Source organism: Emys orbicularis, chromosome 13 (assembly GCF_028017835.1).
Source record: "Emys orbicularis isolate rEmyOrb1 chromosome 13, rEmyOrb1.hap1, whole genome shotgun sequence".
Taxonomy (NCBI): Eukaryota; Metazoa; Chordata; order Testudines; family Emydidae; genus Emys; species Emys orbicularis.
Genome location: NC_088695.1, coordinates 4,552,546 through 4,567,291, shown reverse-complemented (window position 1 = coordinate 4,567,291; position 14,746 = coordinate 4,552,546). Strand labels below are relative to the sequence as shown.

Here is a 14,746-nt window from a genome sequence, read left to right as displayed (position 1 = left end):
TTACTGTATGGAAAGTGTTTGTTATTCAGTACCCCCAATCCAGCTGCCAAAGGGACCTGGGTGCAAATTCTGCCCCTGGAACTGGCTGCCACAAAAGAACAAATGCTATTGGCTGTCTAACAAGTAACACCCAGAGGAAGAGCAATGATTGTTCAAAGAATTCCCAATTCCTACAACCAGGAAGACATGGTAAAGAAAAGAAAATGGTGCTTTTAAAACCGCAACTAGAGATCATACACAAACTGCCACAGCAACATCATTAGTTGCTGGAATTAAAGCCTTGAACAAGTGTGGCTGATGTTGTACTGGGGATGGGCTCTCTCTGAACAGCTGCTGCACCCTTCCAGACTCTTCCCTCACCCTCTGTTGGCCCTGCCTGACCCCCAGTAGGGACGTATGTAGCAGCATATGGCCCCCCCGCTGCTGCTCTCTCAGGAACCCTACACCGCACACCCGGCTCACCATCCCAAGTGCCAGCCCCGATCTTGTCTGACCCCACAGCCGAGGGCCGATTCCCATCTCCCTCCCCATTCACCGTTGGGAAAGCTGTACCCCTTGGCTTCACAGTGCCCATACTACAAGGGTGGCAGCAAAGGATTCAGGGACAGAGACAGGGGAGGGGAAGGTCACCACAGCAGCTTGAATGGGGTTGCAGGTATGAAGGAGGCAGCCAGGATTTTTGTGTTCACAGGCAGGTGGGTGGGTTGGGGACAGGGAACCCAGTCACGGGTAGTTCAACGCTGTCACGTTGTCAGTCTGTCTGTCTGTTCTGCAACAACTTCCCTCTTCTCTCCAGCCCTGTGACACCCCGACTAACTGCCAGGTAGTTTGCCCCTTGCCTGGCTCTGCCAGAAACATCCTCCTTTGCTCCTCCAGGCCCCTGTGAGGTCTTGGACTAAGTAGACAAGGCCTGGGGAGACTGAAGCATAGACTTGTCATGCAGCCACATGGTCACCATTAGAATATACACCATAAGTGGGACATAACCACATTGTTAACTGGTGACGTTGCTAACAGGAGGTTGGTGTTCGCATGCTCATCAGCTTCCAGTATTTCATCTGGTTAGTCACAGGGCTGCCCTAAGAGTGACTTGCTCCTTGACTGACAGGTTTAAAATTATCCTGCTATTATGAGAGGGGGAACATAACCCCCGCCAGAGGCTGCTGCACAGGCTCCATTGGAAAGCAGCTGGTCATGATTATTTCTTGCACTATGTGCAGATGTTTCACCAAACACTGACTCTTCCAGGTCACCCTCAGTGTCCCCGCTGGCATCGGATGGCTCTGGGGGTCGGCTGGGCTGGGAACATCGTCCTGTTGGGAGCTGTGGTAGCGATGGGCGTGTGGGGTGAGTAACTCAAGGCTAGTTACTCACTTGTGTGTAATGCTGCACCCCGAGATTTCCTCTTCCCCCACGTTTCCACGGAGACTCTCTTTCTTGTTCCTAGAATCCTGGAAATGTAGGGCTGGCAGGGACCTCAAGGGGTCGTCTAGTCTAGCCCCCTGCACTGAGTCAGGGTTATCGATTCTAACACATTTGTAAATGAAATCATGGACGCTTCATTATTCCAAGCAGAGCAAAATATTACATGAACAATGTGTAGCTAAGAGCTTGATACATGAACCCCTGTGATCCGGCTATGGCAACTCCACTGTTAAGCATGCAGGGAAAAGGGAAGGCATCTTAAAGTGTGCAACAAATGAGATTTTCTGTCTTGTTCTTTCTCTTTCCCTACTCTAAATTTGTCATAGCATGTGCACGTGTTTGTTTTACACACACACACTCTCAGTCTCAGGTTGCGAACCCGGAATAGTTAACTGTGGTTCACAATCATGCTCTTTCCTTCCTGTCAAAAGGAAATTTTAAGGGCCTGGGGAATGACAGTGCCAATGAGAGAACCAGCTACGGCTATAATTGCAGCACTGAGCTGAAGGATTTTCCATTCTGCTTCAAACAGTTTCTATGTGAACCTCCATCCAGCAACTCAAGCGGTAATCTCTGCTCCTTTGCTCTCAGCTGCTTCCCCATATTTCAGTGACACCTACTGGTCACTTGGGGTAACTCTGAGTGTGTACAGTACAAAATGCACTAAGGATCCTACTTGTATAAAAAGAACGAGGAGTCCGGTGGCACCTTAAAGACTAACAGATTTATTTGGGCATAAGCTTTTGTCCCAAAGGGCTTTACAAACTAATTATAGCGTGAAGCTGGTAGGGAACCTAAATACAGGCATCAATTACACTTTCCACTGGATAAATTTCTTCTGACCTTTTAAAGAAGCGTTTGCACCGTATAGTCGCAGCAGACCTTTGAAAATTCAGCGCGGGGAGAGTCCTCAGGCTGGAGAAGGGCCTTTTCTTTGTTTCAAGACATTTCACTTAGGCTCTGCTGAGCTGTGAACTTGGGAACAACCTCCATTTCCATGTTGATGGGCAAGACTACTGTGCTTTTATGGACACGCTGACTTGGTTTATCCCCTCCCAATTCTATCACATTGTCTGTGTAGCTACATTCTTTTCCTGGTCCTTCGGTTTCTTTATGTTTGTGCAATAAAAGTCAATGTTTCGAGAATTAAATACTCAAACTTTGCCATAGCAGAGCCAGCACTCTGCTGTAATTTCCTTTGTTACAACTAATGGCTTGGTCCAGCAAACACTTACTACTACGTACCGGGTTTTCTACTCTGAGTAGCACCACTGACTTCAGACCCTACCCTTGAAATGAAAGCTAACTTTGCTGGGGTTTGGCAGAAGCTGCAGGAGAGAAGCTTGCAGGGTCTAGTGATGAGCTCAGAGGTGTTGGGGGAGGCGGAGGAGTTGGGTGTCACTTGTGTGCAGAGCCCGAACTTCCTGTGGTTTCTCTTGAGGAGGGTCAATGCTGCTGCTGGAGGTGAGCCCTGAGCTGCAGAGCCTGAGGGTCAGCTGGTAGCTGGCTCATTTCCCACCCCTGAATATCTGCTGAAAAGAATTCAAACCCAGGATGAGCCTGGCCAATGGAGGATGAAGAGGGTTACATGGTATGCAACCGTCGTCTGAAGATGACAACATCAGACCGGCCGTGTCAATCTGTGACCCAGAGTAAGTGACTTACTGTCTCCCTGCGGTGTCCATTGCTGACTGTGCCTTTACATGTTACCTGGCAGGGAGGGGATGAGTGAAAACGCCTTGTTTGTGTGGAATTCTGGATGTGCCATCGTGATACTCTGGTGACGGCGCAGATAACTGCAGAGGGCGGTGGATAGAGATGACGTACTGAGTGTGGGACTATGTGGGGGAGGAGAGAGCTTGTACAGAAAGGGTGGGCTCTGCCTTAACTAGAGCGGGACCAGACTCTTGGCACATGCAATAAATAGGATTTGGGGTGATTATTTAAGGTAGGAACTGGGGAAAAGCAAACAGATGCTGAGGAGCCTGCTAATGTCAGACATGTTAGTAATACCAAGATGCAGGATCCAGTAAAGGATAAGACATAAATTACCTTGTCCATCCTCCTGTTCAGCTGGATGGCTGGACAGGGTAAGATCACAAAAGTGAATTCTGCAAAAGGGCATCAAAGGAGTTAAATAAACAGGCAGATGATCAAAAATGTGTGTATCTACAAATGCGAGAAGTGTGAAAGCAACAAACAAGTGAATTGGAATGGACACTAACAGAAGACCTGATATAGTAGGTCATAGAATTCCACAAATCAATGGGTTACTGTAGCACTTGACTGTGAACTGTACAGGAAGGACAGATTAGATTTGGGAGTCGCATTGTGCCTGTATAATCTGCCTGGCTACAAATCCCAAGTGCTCAGAATACAGATACACTACTACACACAGTACCGGACCAGTTGATGAGGGCTCTCACAAGAAGTCAGTAAGGAAAATAAGGACTTGTCTACATGGGTAAACTGACCAGGACAGTGATTTTAAAAGTGATTTTATTCCAGAATAATAACTCCTCTTTGAAAGTGCACTAATTATTCTGGGATAAAGAGATTTTTCATCAGAATAGAGTGTCCACCTGGAGAGCTATTTGGGAACAACCATCTAGTCAATTTCCCTGTGTAGACAAGCCCTAAGTATTCCTGGGGTGACTGGTAAAGTACTAGCCTGGAACAGAAACTGACTAAGAGACAGGAAACAAGTAGTAGGATTTAATGGCCAGTTTCATCGTGACAAAAGGTTAGCAGTGAGCTGCCACGAGGTTCTGCACTACACCTGGTGTTTAATATATTCATGATCTGGAAAGGAGGTTGCAAAGCTGGGGGATGTCAAGGGATTGGTTAGGTCTGTCAGGATCGGAGAAAACTGTGAGGGATGTCAGAGACACCACCATGCTGGGTGAAAGAGCAACTCGCTAGCAGATGAAATTCTGATGTTGACAAATGCAAAGTAATGCACGGCGGAAACACTGATCTGAGCATCTCCTGCACCTCGCTGGTTTCCAGATTTACTGTATCAGCTCAGGAGAAAGATCTGTGCTCAAACTATACACTTGAGCTGCTTATCCTCTCCCCTGTGAGTTCTGTAATATACAGGACTTCAGAGCCTTGCCCTTGTCTCCCATCCATAATTAGGTCCCCTGGGTTCAATTCTCCTACAGAAGCATCTCCCCCGATCTATAAAATCAGACATAACTGTGTGTTTCATTGTCACCTTCTGGAATTAAACTTTAAAAAGGTCCCAGGAGTGGAAGCCACTGTCCCTAGGGCCAGGAGACCGCAGGCTGGGATAGCTGAGGCATAAGGGCCCAATCCTGCATTTCTTGTGATGAGAGCTCTGGGCACTCAGCAAGAACAGGAGTGGGCTCCAAGCTTGTTTAAAGCCGCCAGGCCAGACTTGGAACTAGTGGGGGTGGCAGAATCTTAGAGTACATCTAAGGTGTGATTTCAGCGTGGGCCGACATATCCGCAGTAGCTCTAATTGAGCTAGTGCGTTAAAAATAGCAGCGTTGCTGGGGCAGTGCAAAGGGCAGGTCGGGCTGGCCGCCCGAGTACGATCCCATCTGAGATGCTGGGTACAGGCTCCGGGCAGCTAGTCCCTCTCACCGTTTGCACCACTGCGGCTCCACTGTTATATTTTGTGCGCTAACTCAAGCAGTGCTAGCATGGGTACGTCTACATGGGCTGGAATTACTCCGTCCAGCTTCAGTGTAGATGTATCCTTAGACCTTGAACAGGGTTTAACGGTGTGATGTCAGATCACGTCAGCTGGCTCAGTCCAACTAACACCTTGTAAAACTCGAGTCCAGACAAGGCAAGGCGTACGGTAGCACATGCTCTATAAATGAATCAAGTGAAAGCTAGGGCAGGAGCCTCGGCTTTAATCTGACCAGTTTAGTGTATACGTGTTTATGCTGGACTTCCAGAGTGTGTTAGTTAGCGCCTGGTGCTGCCCCTTTATATCCCAGACAAGGCCTGGGGGGACTGAAGCACAGACTTGCCATGCAGCCACATGGTCACCGTTAGAATATACACCGTAAGTGGGACATAACCACATTGTTAACTGGTGACGTTGCTAACAGGAGGTCGGTGTTCGCATGCTCATCAAATTCCAGTATTTCATCTGGTTAGTCACAGGGCTGCCCTAAGAGTGACTTGCTCCTTGACTGACAGGTTTTAAATTATCCTGCTATTATGTGAGGGGGAACATAACCCCCGCCAGAGGCTGCTGCACAGGCTCCATTGGAAAGCAGCTGGTCATTATTATTTCTTGCACTATATGCAGATGTTTCACCAAACACTGACTCTTCCAGGTCACCCTCAGTGTCCCCGCTGGCATCGGATGGCTCTGGGGGTCGGCTGGGCTGGGAACATCGTCCTGCTGGGAGCTGTGGTAGCGCTGGGCGTGTGGGGTGAGTAACTCAAGGCTAGTTATTCACTTGTGTGTAACGTTGCACCCCAAGATTTCCTCTTCCCCCACGTTTCCACGGAGACTCTTTCTTGTTCCTAGAATCCTGGAAATGTAGGGCTGGCAGGGACCTCATGGGGTCGTCCAGTCCAGCCCCCTGCACTGAGTCAAGGTTATCGATTCTAACACATTTGTAAATGAAATCATGGATGCTTCATTATTCCAAAGCAGAGCAAAATATTGCATGAACAATGTGTAGCTAAGAGCTTGATACATGAACCTCTGTGATCCGGCTATGGCAACTCCACTGTTAAGCGTGCAGGGAAAAGGGAAGGCATCTTACAATGTGCAACGAATGAGATTTTCTGTCTTGTTCTTTCTCTTTCCCTACTCTAAATTTGTCATAACATGTGCACGTGTTTGTTTTGCACACACACACTCTCAGTCTCAGGTTGCGAACCCGGAATAGTTAACTGTGGTTCACAATCATGCTCTTTCCTTCCTGTCAAAAGGAAATTTTAAGGGCCTGGGGAATGACGGTGCCAAGGAGAGAACCAGCTACGGCTATAACTGCAGCACTGAGCTGAAGGATTTTCCGTTCTGCTTCAAACAGTTTCTATGTGAACCTCCATCCAGCAACTCAAGTGGTAATCTCTGCTCCTTTGCTCTCTCAGCTGCTTCCCCGTATTTCAGTGACACCTAGTGGTCCCTTGGGGTAACTCTCAGTGTGTACAGTACAGAATGCACTAAGGCTTGGTCTACACTAAACCCCCAAATCGAACTAAGGTACGCAACTTCAGCTACGTGAATAATGTAGCTGAAGTTCGAAGTACCTTAGTTCGAACTTACCTCGGTCCACATGCGGCAGGCAGGCTCCCCCGTCGACTCCGCGGTACTCCTCTCGTCTAGCTGGAGTACCACAGTCGACGGCGAGCACTTCCTGGTTCGACTTATCGCGTCCAGACAAGACGCGATAAGTCGAACCCAGTACTTCGATTGCCAGCCGCCGAACTAGCGGCTGGGTGTAGACATACCCTAAGGATCCTACTTGTGTAGATCCTTTCATCCCAAAGGGCTTTACAAACTACTTATAGTGTGAAGCTGGTAGAGAACCAAAATACAGGCATCACTTACACTTTCCACTGGAAAAATTTCTTCTGACTTTTTAAAGACGCTCTTGCAGCTTATAGTTCGCAGCAGACCTTTGAAAATTCAGCACGGGGAGAGTCCTCAGGCTGGAGAAGGGCCTTTTCTTTGTTTCAAGAAATTTCACTTCGGCTCTGCTGACCTGTGAACTTTGGAAATGGTGGTGGTTCCCTTCTCGCTTGTGAGCCTCAGGAAAGCTTGGTCACATGCTAAAATAATAACAGCAGGAGCCTTCTCAAGTGCTGGGCTCACCCTGTGTCTGGACATGCACTGCAGCGGGAGCGGGCACAGCAGCTGTAGCTGGGATGGTGAGAGCTGGGCCAGGCTCCCCACAGCCCAGCACCTGACCATGTAGCTTTTGCCCCATAAGCTTCCCCCAGAGACAGGGCGAGAGCTGAGATGGGCGTCTTCTGACAGCCTCTGAACCCAACAGCCCCTTCCCCCACATCACAGCCTTTTCCTACCACCAGCTAACGCAGTGTGCCTGTGGCTGAAGGGATCGAGTCTGTGCTGACAGTTCAGGGTTCAGACCCTTGTGATGATTCATGCTGGGCATGTTGCTCCAGTTGCACATCATAGAATTATAATTCTTTTATTTTTAAACTAGGAAATTCCATTCAAATAATGTTTAGGAGGCAAAATCAAGCACTTGGAAGTCAGGAAATGACAGATTTATGGTGCATGGATAATTCTGCCTCTTTGTGCCTATGTATTAATAGACAATCTTTAATTACATGATCATATACTATTGTTTTCTCAACAGGGCCTTGCCTCATTCAGTGCACAAGATGGACCCACAAGGGGGCAGAATTAAGGCTGCATGGGCAACTAGAAATCTGGCATTTCCTAACTTTTGAGTGCTTGCCTTTGCAAGCTAAAGTTCTTTCAGTGTTATCTACATCAGTCATGGAGCCACAGGATCTGTGCTATGCCCCAGCTTTTCAATAGGCTCTTGGAGGGACCCCTTTGGCATGCCAGACCTGCAAAGGGCCCCACTCTTCCTTAAGGGTAGGCTACGTGGTCTCCACACCTCCACAATTAAGTCTCTAGACTCCAGCAGTCCTGGTGCCCAGTGAGTCCAACTGAGATAGACTCGAGGTCAGGGACTTGTACGTTCTTCAGGGACTAATGCACCTCAGCAAGTATCTGCAGTGACACCAGGCAGCCTTTTTAAACCAGAGTAGGGTTTACCAGTCAACAGGAATGCAGCACTGGGAAGTCCTTAGGTTAGCACAGAGAAGCAAAGGTTATGCCACAGTCCATGTAGCATTTAATTTCAGAAAGGGGAACTACACAAAAATGAGGAGGTTAGTGAAACAGAAATTAAAAGGTACAGCACCAAAAGTAAAATCTCTGCAAGCTGCGTGAAAACTTTTTAAAGACACCATAATAGAGGCTCAACTGAAATGTATACCCCAGTTTAAAAAACATAGTAAGAGAACCAAAAAAGAGCCACTGTGATTAAAGAACAAAGTAAAAGAAGCAGTGAGGCAAAAAGGCCTCCTTTAAAAAGTGGAAGATAAATCCTAGTGAGGAAAATGGAAAAGAGCATAAACGCTGGCAAATGAAGTATAAAAATATAATTAGAAAGACCAAAAAAGAATTTGAAGAACAGCTAGCCAAAGACTCCAAGAGTAATAGCAAAAATTTGTTTAAATACATCAGAAGCAGGAAGCCTGCTAAACAACCATTGGGGCCACTGGACGATCGAGATGCTAAAGGAGCACTCAAAGACGATAAGGCCATTGCAGAGAAACTAAATGAATTCTTTGCATCGGTCTTCACTGTTGAGGATGTGAGGGAGATTCCCAAACCTGAGCCATTCTTTTTGGGTGACAGATCTGAGGAACTGTCCCAAATTGAGGTGTCATTAGAGGAGATTTTGGAACAAATTGATAAGCTAAAGAGTAATAAGTCTCCAGGACCTGATGGTATTCACCCAAGAGTTCTGAAGGAACTCAAATGTGAAATTGCAGAACTACTAACTGTCATCTGTAACCTATCATTTAAATCAGCTTTTGTACCAAATGACTGGAGGATAGCTAAGGTGACGCCAGTTTTTTAAAAGGACTCCAGAGGTGACCCTGGCAACTACAGGCCAGTAAGCCTCACTTCAGCACCGGGCAAATTTGTTGAAACTATCATAAAGAACAAAATTGTCAGACACATAAATTAACATAGTTTGTTGAGAAATAGTCAACATGGTTTTTGCAAAGGGAAATCATGCCTCACCAATCTACTAGAATTCTTTGAGTGTCAGGGTTCCCTCCCAACTCTGAACTCTGGGGTACAGATGTGGGACCCGCATGAAAGACCCCCTAAGCTTATTTCTACCAGCTTAGGTTAAAAACTTCCCCAAGGCACAAATTCTCCTTTGTCCTTGGACAGTACGCTACCACCACCAAGTGAGTTAGACAAAGATTCAGGAAAAGGACCACTTGGAGTTCCTGTTTCCCCAAAATATCCCCCCAAACCCCTTCAACCTCTTCCCTGGAGAGGCTGGAGAATAATATACCAACCAAATAGATAAACAAGGTGAGCACAGACCAGACCCTTGGGTTTTTAGGATACTAAAAACCAATCTGGTTCTTAAAAACAGAACTTTATTATAAAGAAAAAAGAAAAGAAGCACCTCTATAAAATCAGGATGGAAGATAAATTTTACAGGGTAGTAAGAGTCAAAACACAGAAGTTTCCCCTCTAGACAAAACTTTAAAGTTATAAAAAACAGGAATAACCCTCCCTCTTAGCATAGGGAAAATTCACAAGCTAAGACAAAAGATAACCTAATGCATTTCCTTGCTATTACTTACAATTTGTAATCTTAGATGCTTATTTCAGATATGGCTTTAGGAGATGTGTTTTTCCTGCCCTCGTCCCTCTCTGTCCCAGAGAGAACAACAAAGAAGCACAAACAAAAAACCTCCCCCCACAGATTTGAAAGTATCTTCTCCCCTAATTGGTCCTTTTGGTCAGGTGCCAACCAGGTTATTTGAGCTTCTTAACCCTTTACAGGTAAAGGAGGGATTTTATGCTTCCCTTAGCTGTATGTTCATGACAGAGGGGGTCAACAAGCATGCGGACAAAGGAGATCCAGTGGATATAGTGTATTTAGATTTTTCAGAAAGCCTTTGACAAGGTCCCTCACCAAAGGCTCTTAAGCAAACTAAGCAGTCATGGGATAAGAGGGAAGGTTCTCTCACGGATTGGTAACTGGTTAAAAGATAGGAAACAAAGGGTAGGAATAAATGGACAGTTTTCAGAATGGAGAGACGTAAATAGTGGTGTCCCCCAGGGATCTGTACTGGGCCCAGTCCTATTTAACATATTCATAAACGATCTGGACAAAGGGGTAAACAGTGAGGTGGCAAAATTTGCAGATGATACAAAACTACTCAAGACAGTTAAGTCCCAGGCAGACTGCAAAGAGCTACAAAAGGATCTCTCAAACCTAGGTGACTGGGCAACAAAATGGCAGATGACATTTATTGTTGATAAATGCAAAGTAATGCACATTGGAAAGCATAATCCTAACTATATATATATACAATGATGGGGTCTAAATTAGCTGTTACCACTCAAGAAAGAGATCTTGGTGTCATTGTGGATAGTTCTCTGAAATCATCCACTCAATGTGCAGCGGCAGTCAAAAAAGCAAACAGAAGGTTGGGAATCATCAAGAAAGGGATAGAGAATAAGACCGAAAATATCATATTGCCTCTATATAAATCCATGGTACGCCCACACCTTGAATACTGCATGCAGATGTCGTTGCCCCATCTCAAAAAAGATATATTGGAATTGGAAAAGGTTCAGAAAAGGGGTATAGAACGGCTTCCGTGTGAGGAAAGATTAACAAGATTGGAACTTTTCAGCTTGGAAAAGTGGTGACTAAGGGGGGATATGATAGAGGTCTATAAAATCATGAGTGGTATAGAGAAAGTAAATAAGACAGTGTTATTTACTCCTTCTCATAATACAAGAACAAGGGGCCACCAAATGAAATTAATAGGTAGCTGGTTTAAAACAAACACAAGAAAGTATTTTTTCACACAACGCACTGTCAAACCTTGCCAGAGGGTGTTGTGAAGGCCAATACTATAATGGGGTTCAAAAGGGAGCTAGCTAGATTCATGGAAGATAGGTCCATCAATGGCTATTAGCTAGGATCGGCAGGAATGGTGTCCCTAGCCTCTGTTTGCCAGAAGCTGGGATTGGGTGACAGGGCATGGATCACTTGGGGCACCTGCTATTGGCCACTGTCAGAGGACAGGATACTGGGCTTGATGGACCTTTGGTCTGCCCCAGTATGGCCGTTCTTATTAATAGATTCATAGATTCTAGGACTGGAAGGGACCTCGAGAGGTCATCGAATCCAGTCCCCTGCCCTCATGGCAGGACCAAATACTGTCTAAACCATCCCTGATGTTCTTATGGTGGCCATCCCTGATGTCCTTATGTTTTTATGGTGGCCAAGCCAGCGCTCCACACAGCCAAGCTGCTGTGGAATCAATTTGTTGGTTCTCTCCCCATGTCTTTTTGTCAGTCCCAAGTGAGAGCTTCTCTCTACCCCACGGCCAGCTCTTAACCTAGCTACCAGACACCTCTTGGTCCATTGTCCTCCCCAGAGCCATGCTGAGTTCAGATGTTCTGCCTACCCGGTGTTAGGTGTTCAGTCCTTGGGGCTCCCATTGTTTTTCTGAATCCTCCATTGATATGTGTTGGTTTCAGCCAGTCCTTTAATGACCCATTCATGTCACCCAACACCAACACCACATCTCCTGCTCTGTCCCAAGAGCAGATTTCACCCTTCTGCAACCACTAGGCAGCAATGCCAAGTACTAAGAGAAACAGAGGTACAAAAAGTATTACAGAAAATTCCCGTTTGGTCACAACAGCCACCAACTGGAGATCAACCGTCTCTAAGGCAAAACTCTAAGTGGCTGTCAAACAGTGCACAGCAACACTGCCCAATAGCTAAGGAGAGAAAGTGAAGGAAAATCCCAACTGAGCCTGGCCTGCATTAGCCACTACAATTCCAGGACTGGAGTGCGCACAGCCTCACCCATACCCCTCACTCCTGGCTGCAGCGCCTCCTGCTGACTGAATATTGGACCTGTCCTCAAACAAAAATAAGGGTATTAGTTCTAGCTGCATAAAGGCTCTGTGATTGACTGGGATGAAGTTCAGCACTCATCAAAAATTCAGCTCCATTAACTGTTTAAATTTTCCCCTCCAGAGGGATCAGGGTGTAAGCTCTGCCCCCCAAACTGGCTACTGCACACAGACAAGTGCTACTGGGTGTCTAAAGAAAAAGCTCCCTGGAACAAGAGCCGCGACGACTGTTCAAAGAGGAGGGCTCGACTGTTAATGATTCGGGATCAGGATGAGATGGTAAATAAAACTTCTGGGGAGATGAGCATCATTAGTAATAATTAATACACAAAACCGCTGTTGTGTGTCAGTTAAGGTTATTCTATACACAAGGTACCTACACAAGCTAAAAAGCAAAGGATTTGAAACATTAAATGCATAACCTATGCTCTACAACCTGGCAGTGGACACTTCACTAGTAGCACAACATAGACCACAAAGAACGTACCACAACCTTAACTCTGTCCCAGCAGGGACAGAGGCTAAGTGACTGAGCCAAGGTCACACAGGAGTCTGTGCTGGAAAGGGGAATAAAATCCAGCGGTCCTGAGTCTCTGGCTAGCACCTGAACCACTATAACCTCCTTTCTCCCTGTCAGTTTATTGTTCCATGTCATTTACAGGCCTTCATACAAACTACTTCCAAAGATACAAACCAGCTCTGGCTTGGACTCACCCTTACATTCCCTGCAAGGAAAAGGATTTGGATGGACGGCTCCCTGTTCAATCAAACACTGTGAGTGTTGTTCTCCTTGGAGTCCATGTAAGCTGCCCAGCAGGGAGCAGGGGGTTGTTGGCTTTCCAGGTTGCTGTGAGCAGAGGCTCCATATGGGCGCAAGGGATGTTCAGTGCTAGGCACGACACTCTGCACAGAGAGGAGATCAGTCCTAACCCTCAATAACTGATTGACATCGACAGTGCGGCTAATCCTGAGGGTTGGGTTTTGTAATGTGAACAAGTTGTGGAAAACACCAGCCAGCTACAGGATCATGGGCTAGGAAGTCTTATCAACCAGGGCTCTGTAGGAACAATTCAGGTGTTAAGGAAGAAATTTGTGAGAGGTGTCAGAATGAGGAGAAGCTGCTATAAATCTTGTTCAAAAACTAAACAGTGATTTTACTTCTTTTGTTTCCCAGGTTCAAGGTAGTGGCTCCTGCAGAAGGGAACAGCTGTGGGGTGATAAAAGCAGATCAGATTCATTTTGAAGCCTGCGGTGCTGTATCGAAATGGATTTGTGAAAAAGACGCTCTCCTGATCTAGACAGTGACATTAGTGCTCTGCCCTTGTGTGTGTGAAGGACAAATCCTCTGTAGTGTCAGTCTGTCACGTGAATGATGAATAATGTAGGTGAGCTTCAAAGGGAAAAAATGGACTTATGCCCTTTTCCCCTCCCTGCTTTTCTTGCATTTGAAATTCAGGTCCTGTCTAGGCTGGACGATTATAGTGAAGGGAGAACCAGTGAAAAGACATCACAGGTAGAGCTAGGGGAAAATTTTCCAATATATAGTTTATTTGCCAAAAAATGCAGTTTTGGGCTGAACAAGACTATTCACAAACTGGTGTTGAATTCACTGAATAGTTTCAGCCAAAACAAAAACAAATAAATAAAATTCAGGGTAGGCTCACGGGAGGACTGGAGGAGGAGACAGCAGCTAACCCCACACAATAGCCAAATGGTTAATGCACCAGGTTTGAATCCCTGCTCTGGAACAGTGCGAATAGATTAACCATATACATCTAGACGTGGTCGTGCTATTTTAAGACTGTTTTCTGTCAGCAACAGAATCCATTCCCAGGAAAGAGATCAACATACCTAAGAATCATGTCTGAGTACGACAAATATATTTCAGAGCAAGGTTACACAGTGGAGATCAGACACCTTCAAGAACCTAAAGAGCTGCAGAGAAGGCACATAAGTCAAGCAGCAACAATCTACCCTCTGAAATCTGGAATAATTAGCGTTTGTTAATTAGCAGCCTGAGCCTGGACTTTCCAGGACTGCACATTTTTGCACTGCAGTTTCTTTATAAAAGACACATAAGAAAATATTTTACATTTAAAAAGTGCCTTAAAGAAATCTATCCCTGAAGTGCAGCCTGCGGATGTGAAAATCAGCAGTCAGTGACCAGGGGCAGCACAAAAGTTGAGGCAGGGAGGGGAAACAGAGGCGCCTCCTGAAAAAAAATAAATGCGTGTCAAGCCGTCTCTAGGGCCACATTTTCACAAGGAGTCTCCCAGGCACAAATTCAAGGCTGGGTTTGCATGAAGACCCCCACAGTCTATATCTCACAGGGCAGCACAGCTGCATTGCTGGCTATAGCTAGCGGAGGTGGACAGGGCTTGGAAGGGCCAACACCACGTGGAAACCAACACGGAGGGCCCAAGGCCCAAGCCAACCTATGGCACCCGAGGGGTTGCAGAGAGGCTGTCTGCAGAAAGGAATGTGTTGCAGTTTGTGGATACAGCAAGGAGCCGTGACCCAGTCTGAAGGGTGCAAACCCCGGAAGGGCAAGAAATCATTAAAGGCACCAGGGAGCAACTGGAGCCAATGGGATGAATTGAGCAAGGGGGAAAGTTTCAGGTTGGTGCTGAGGAGACGATCCCCAGCAGT

The 14,746-nt window shown here is 46.3% G+C and overlaps 1 protein-coding gene across 1 annotated transcript; it reads left to right on the top strand.

Annotated features, from left to right (window-relative positions):
- Positions 1-1,220: 1,220 nt before the first annotated feature.
- LOC135887324 (killer cell lectin-like receptor subfamily B member 1B allele B) lies at positions 1,221-13,395 on the top strand. The gene is made up of 5 exons (XM_065415087.1): positions 1,221-1,347; positions 6,349-6,483; positions 12,222-12,376; positions 12,759-12,871; positions 13,272-13,395. Exons 1-5 carry the CDS (start codon positions 1,221-1,223, stop codon positions 13,393-13,395), a joined length of 654 nt encoding a protein of 217 aa, XP_065271159.1.
- The last annotated feature ends 1,351 nt before the right edge of the window (positions 13,396-14,746 follow it).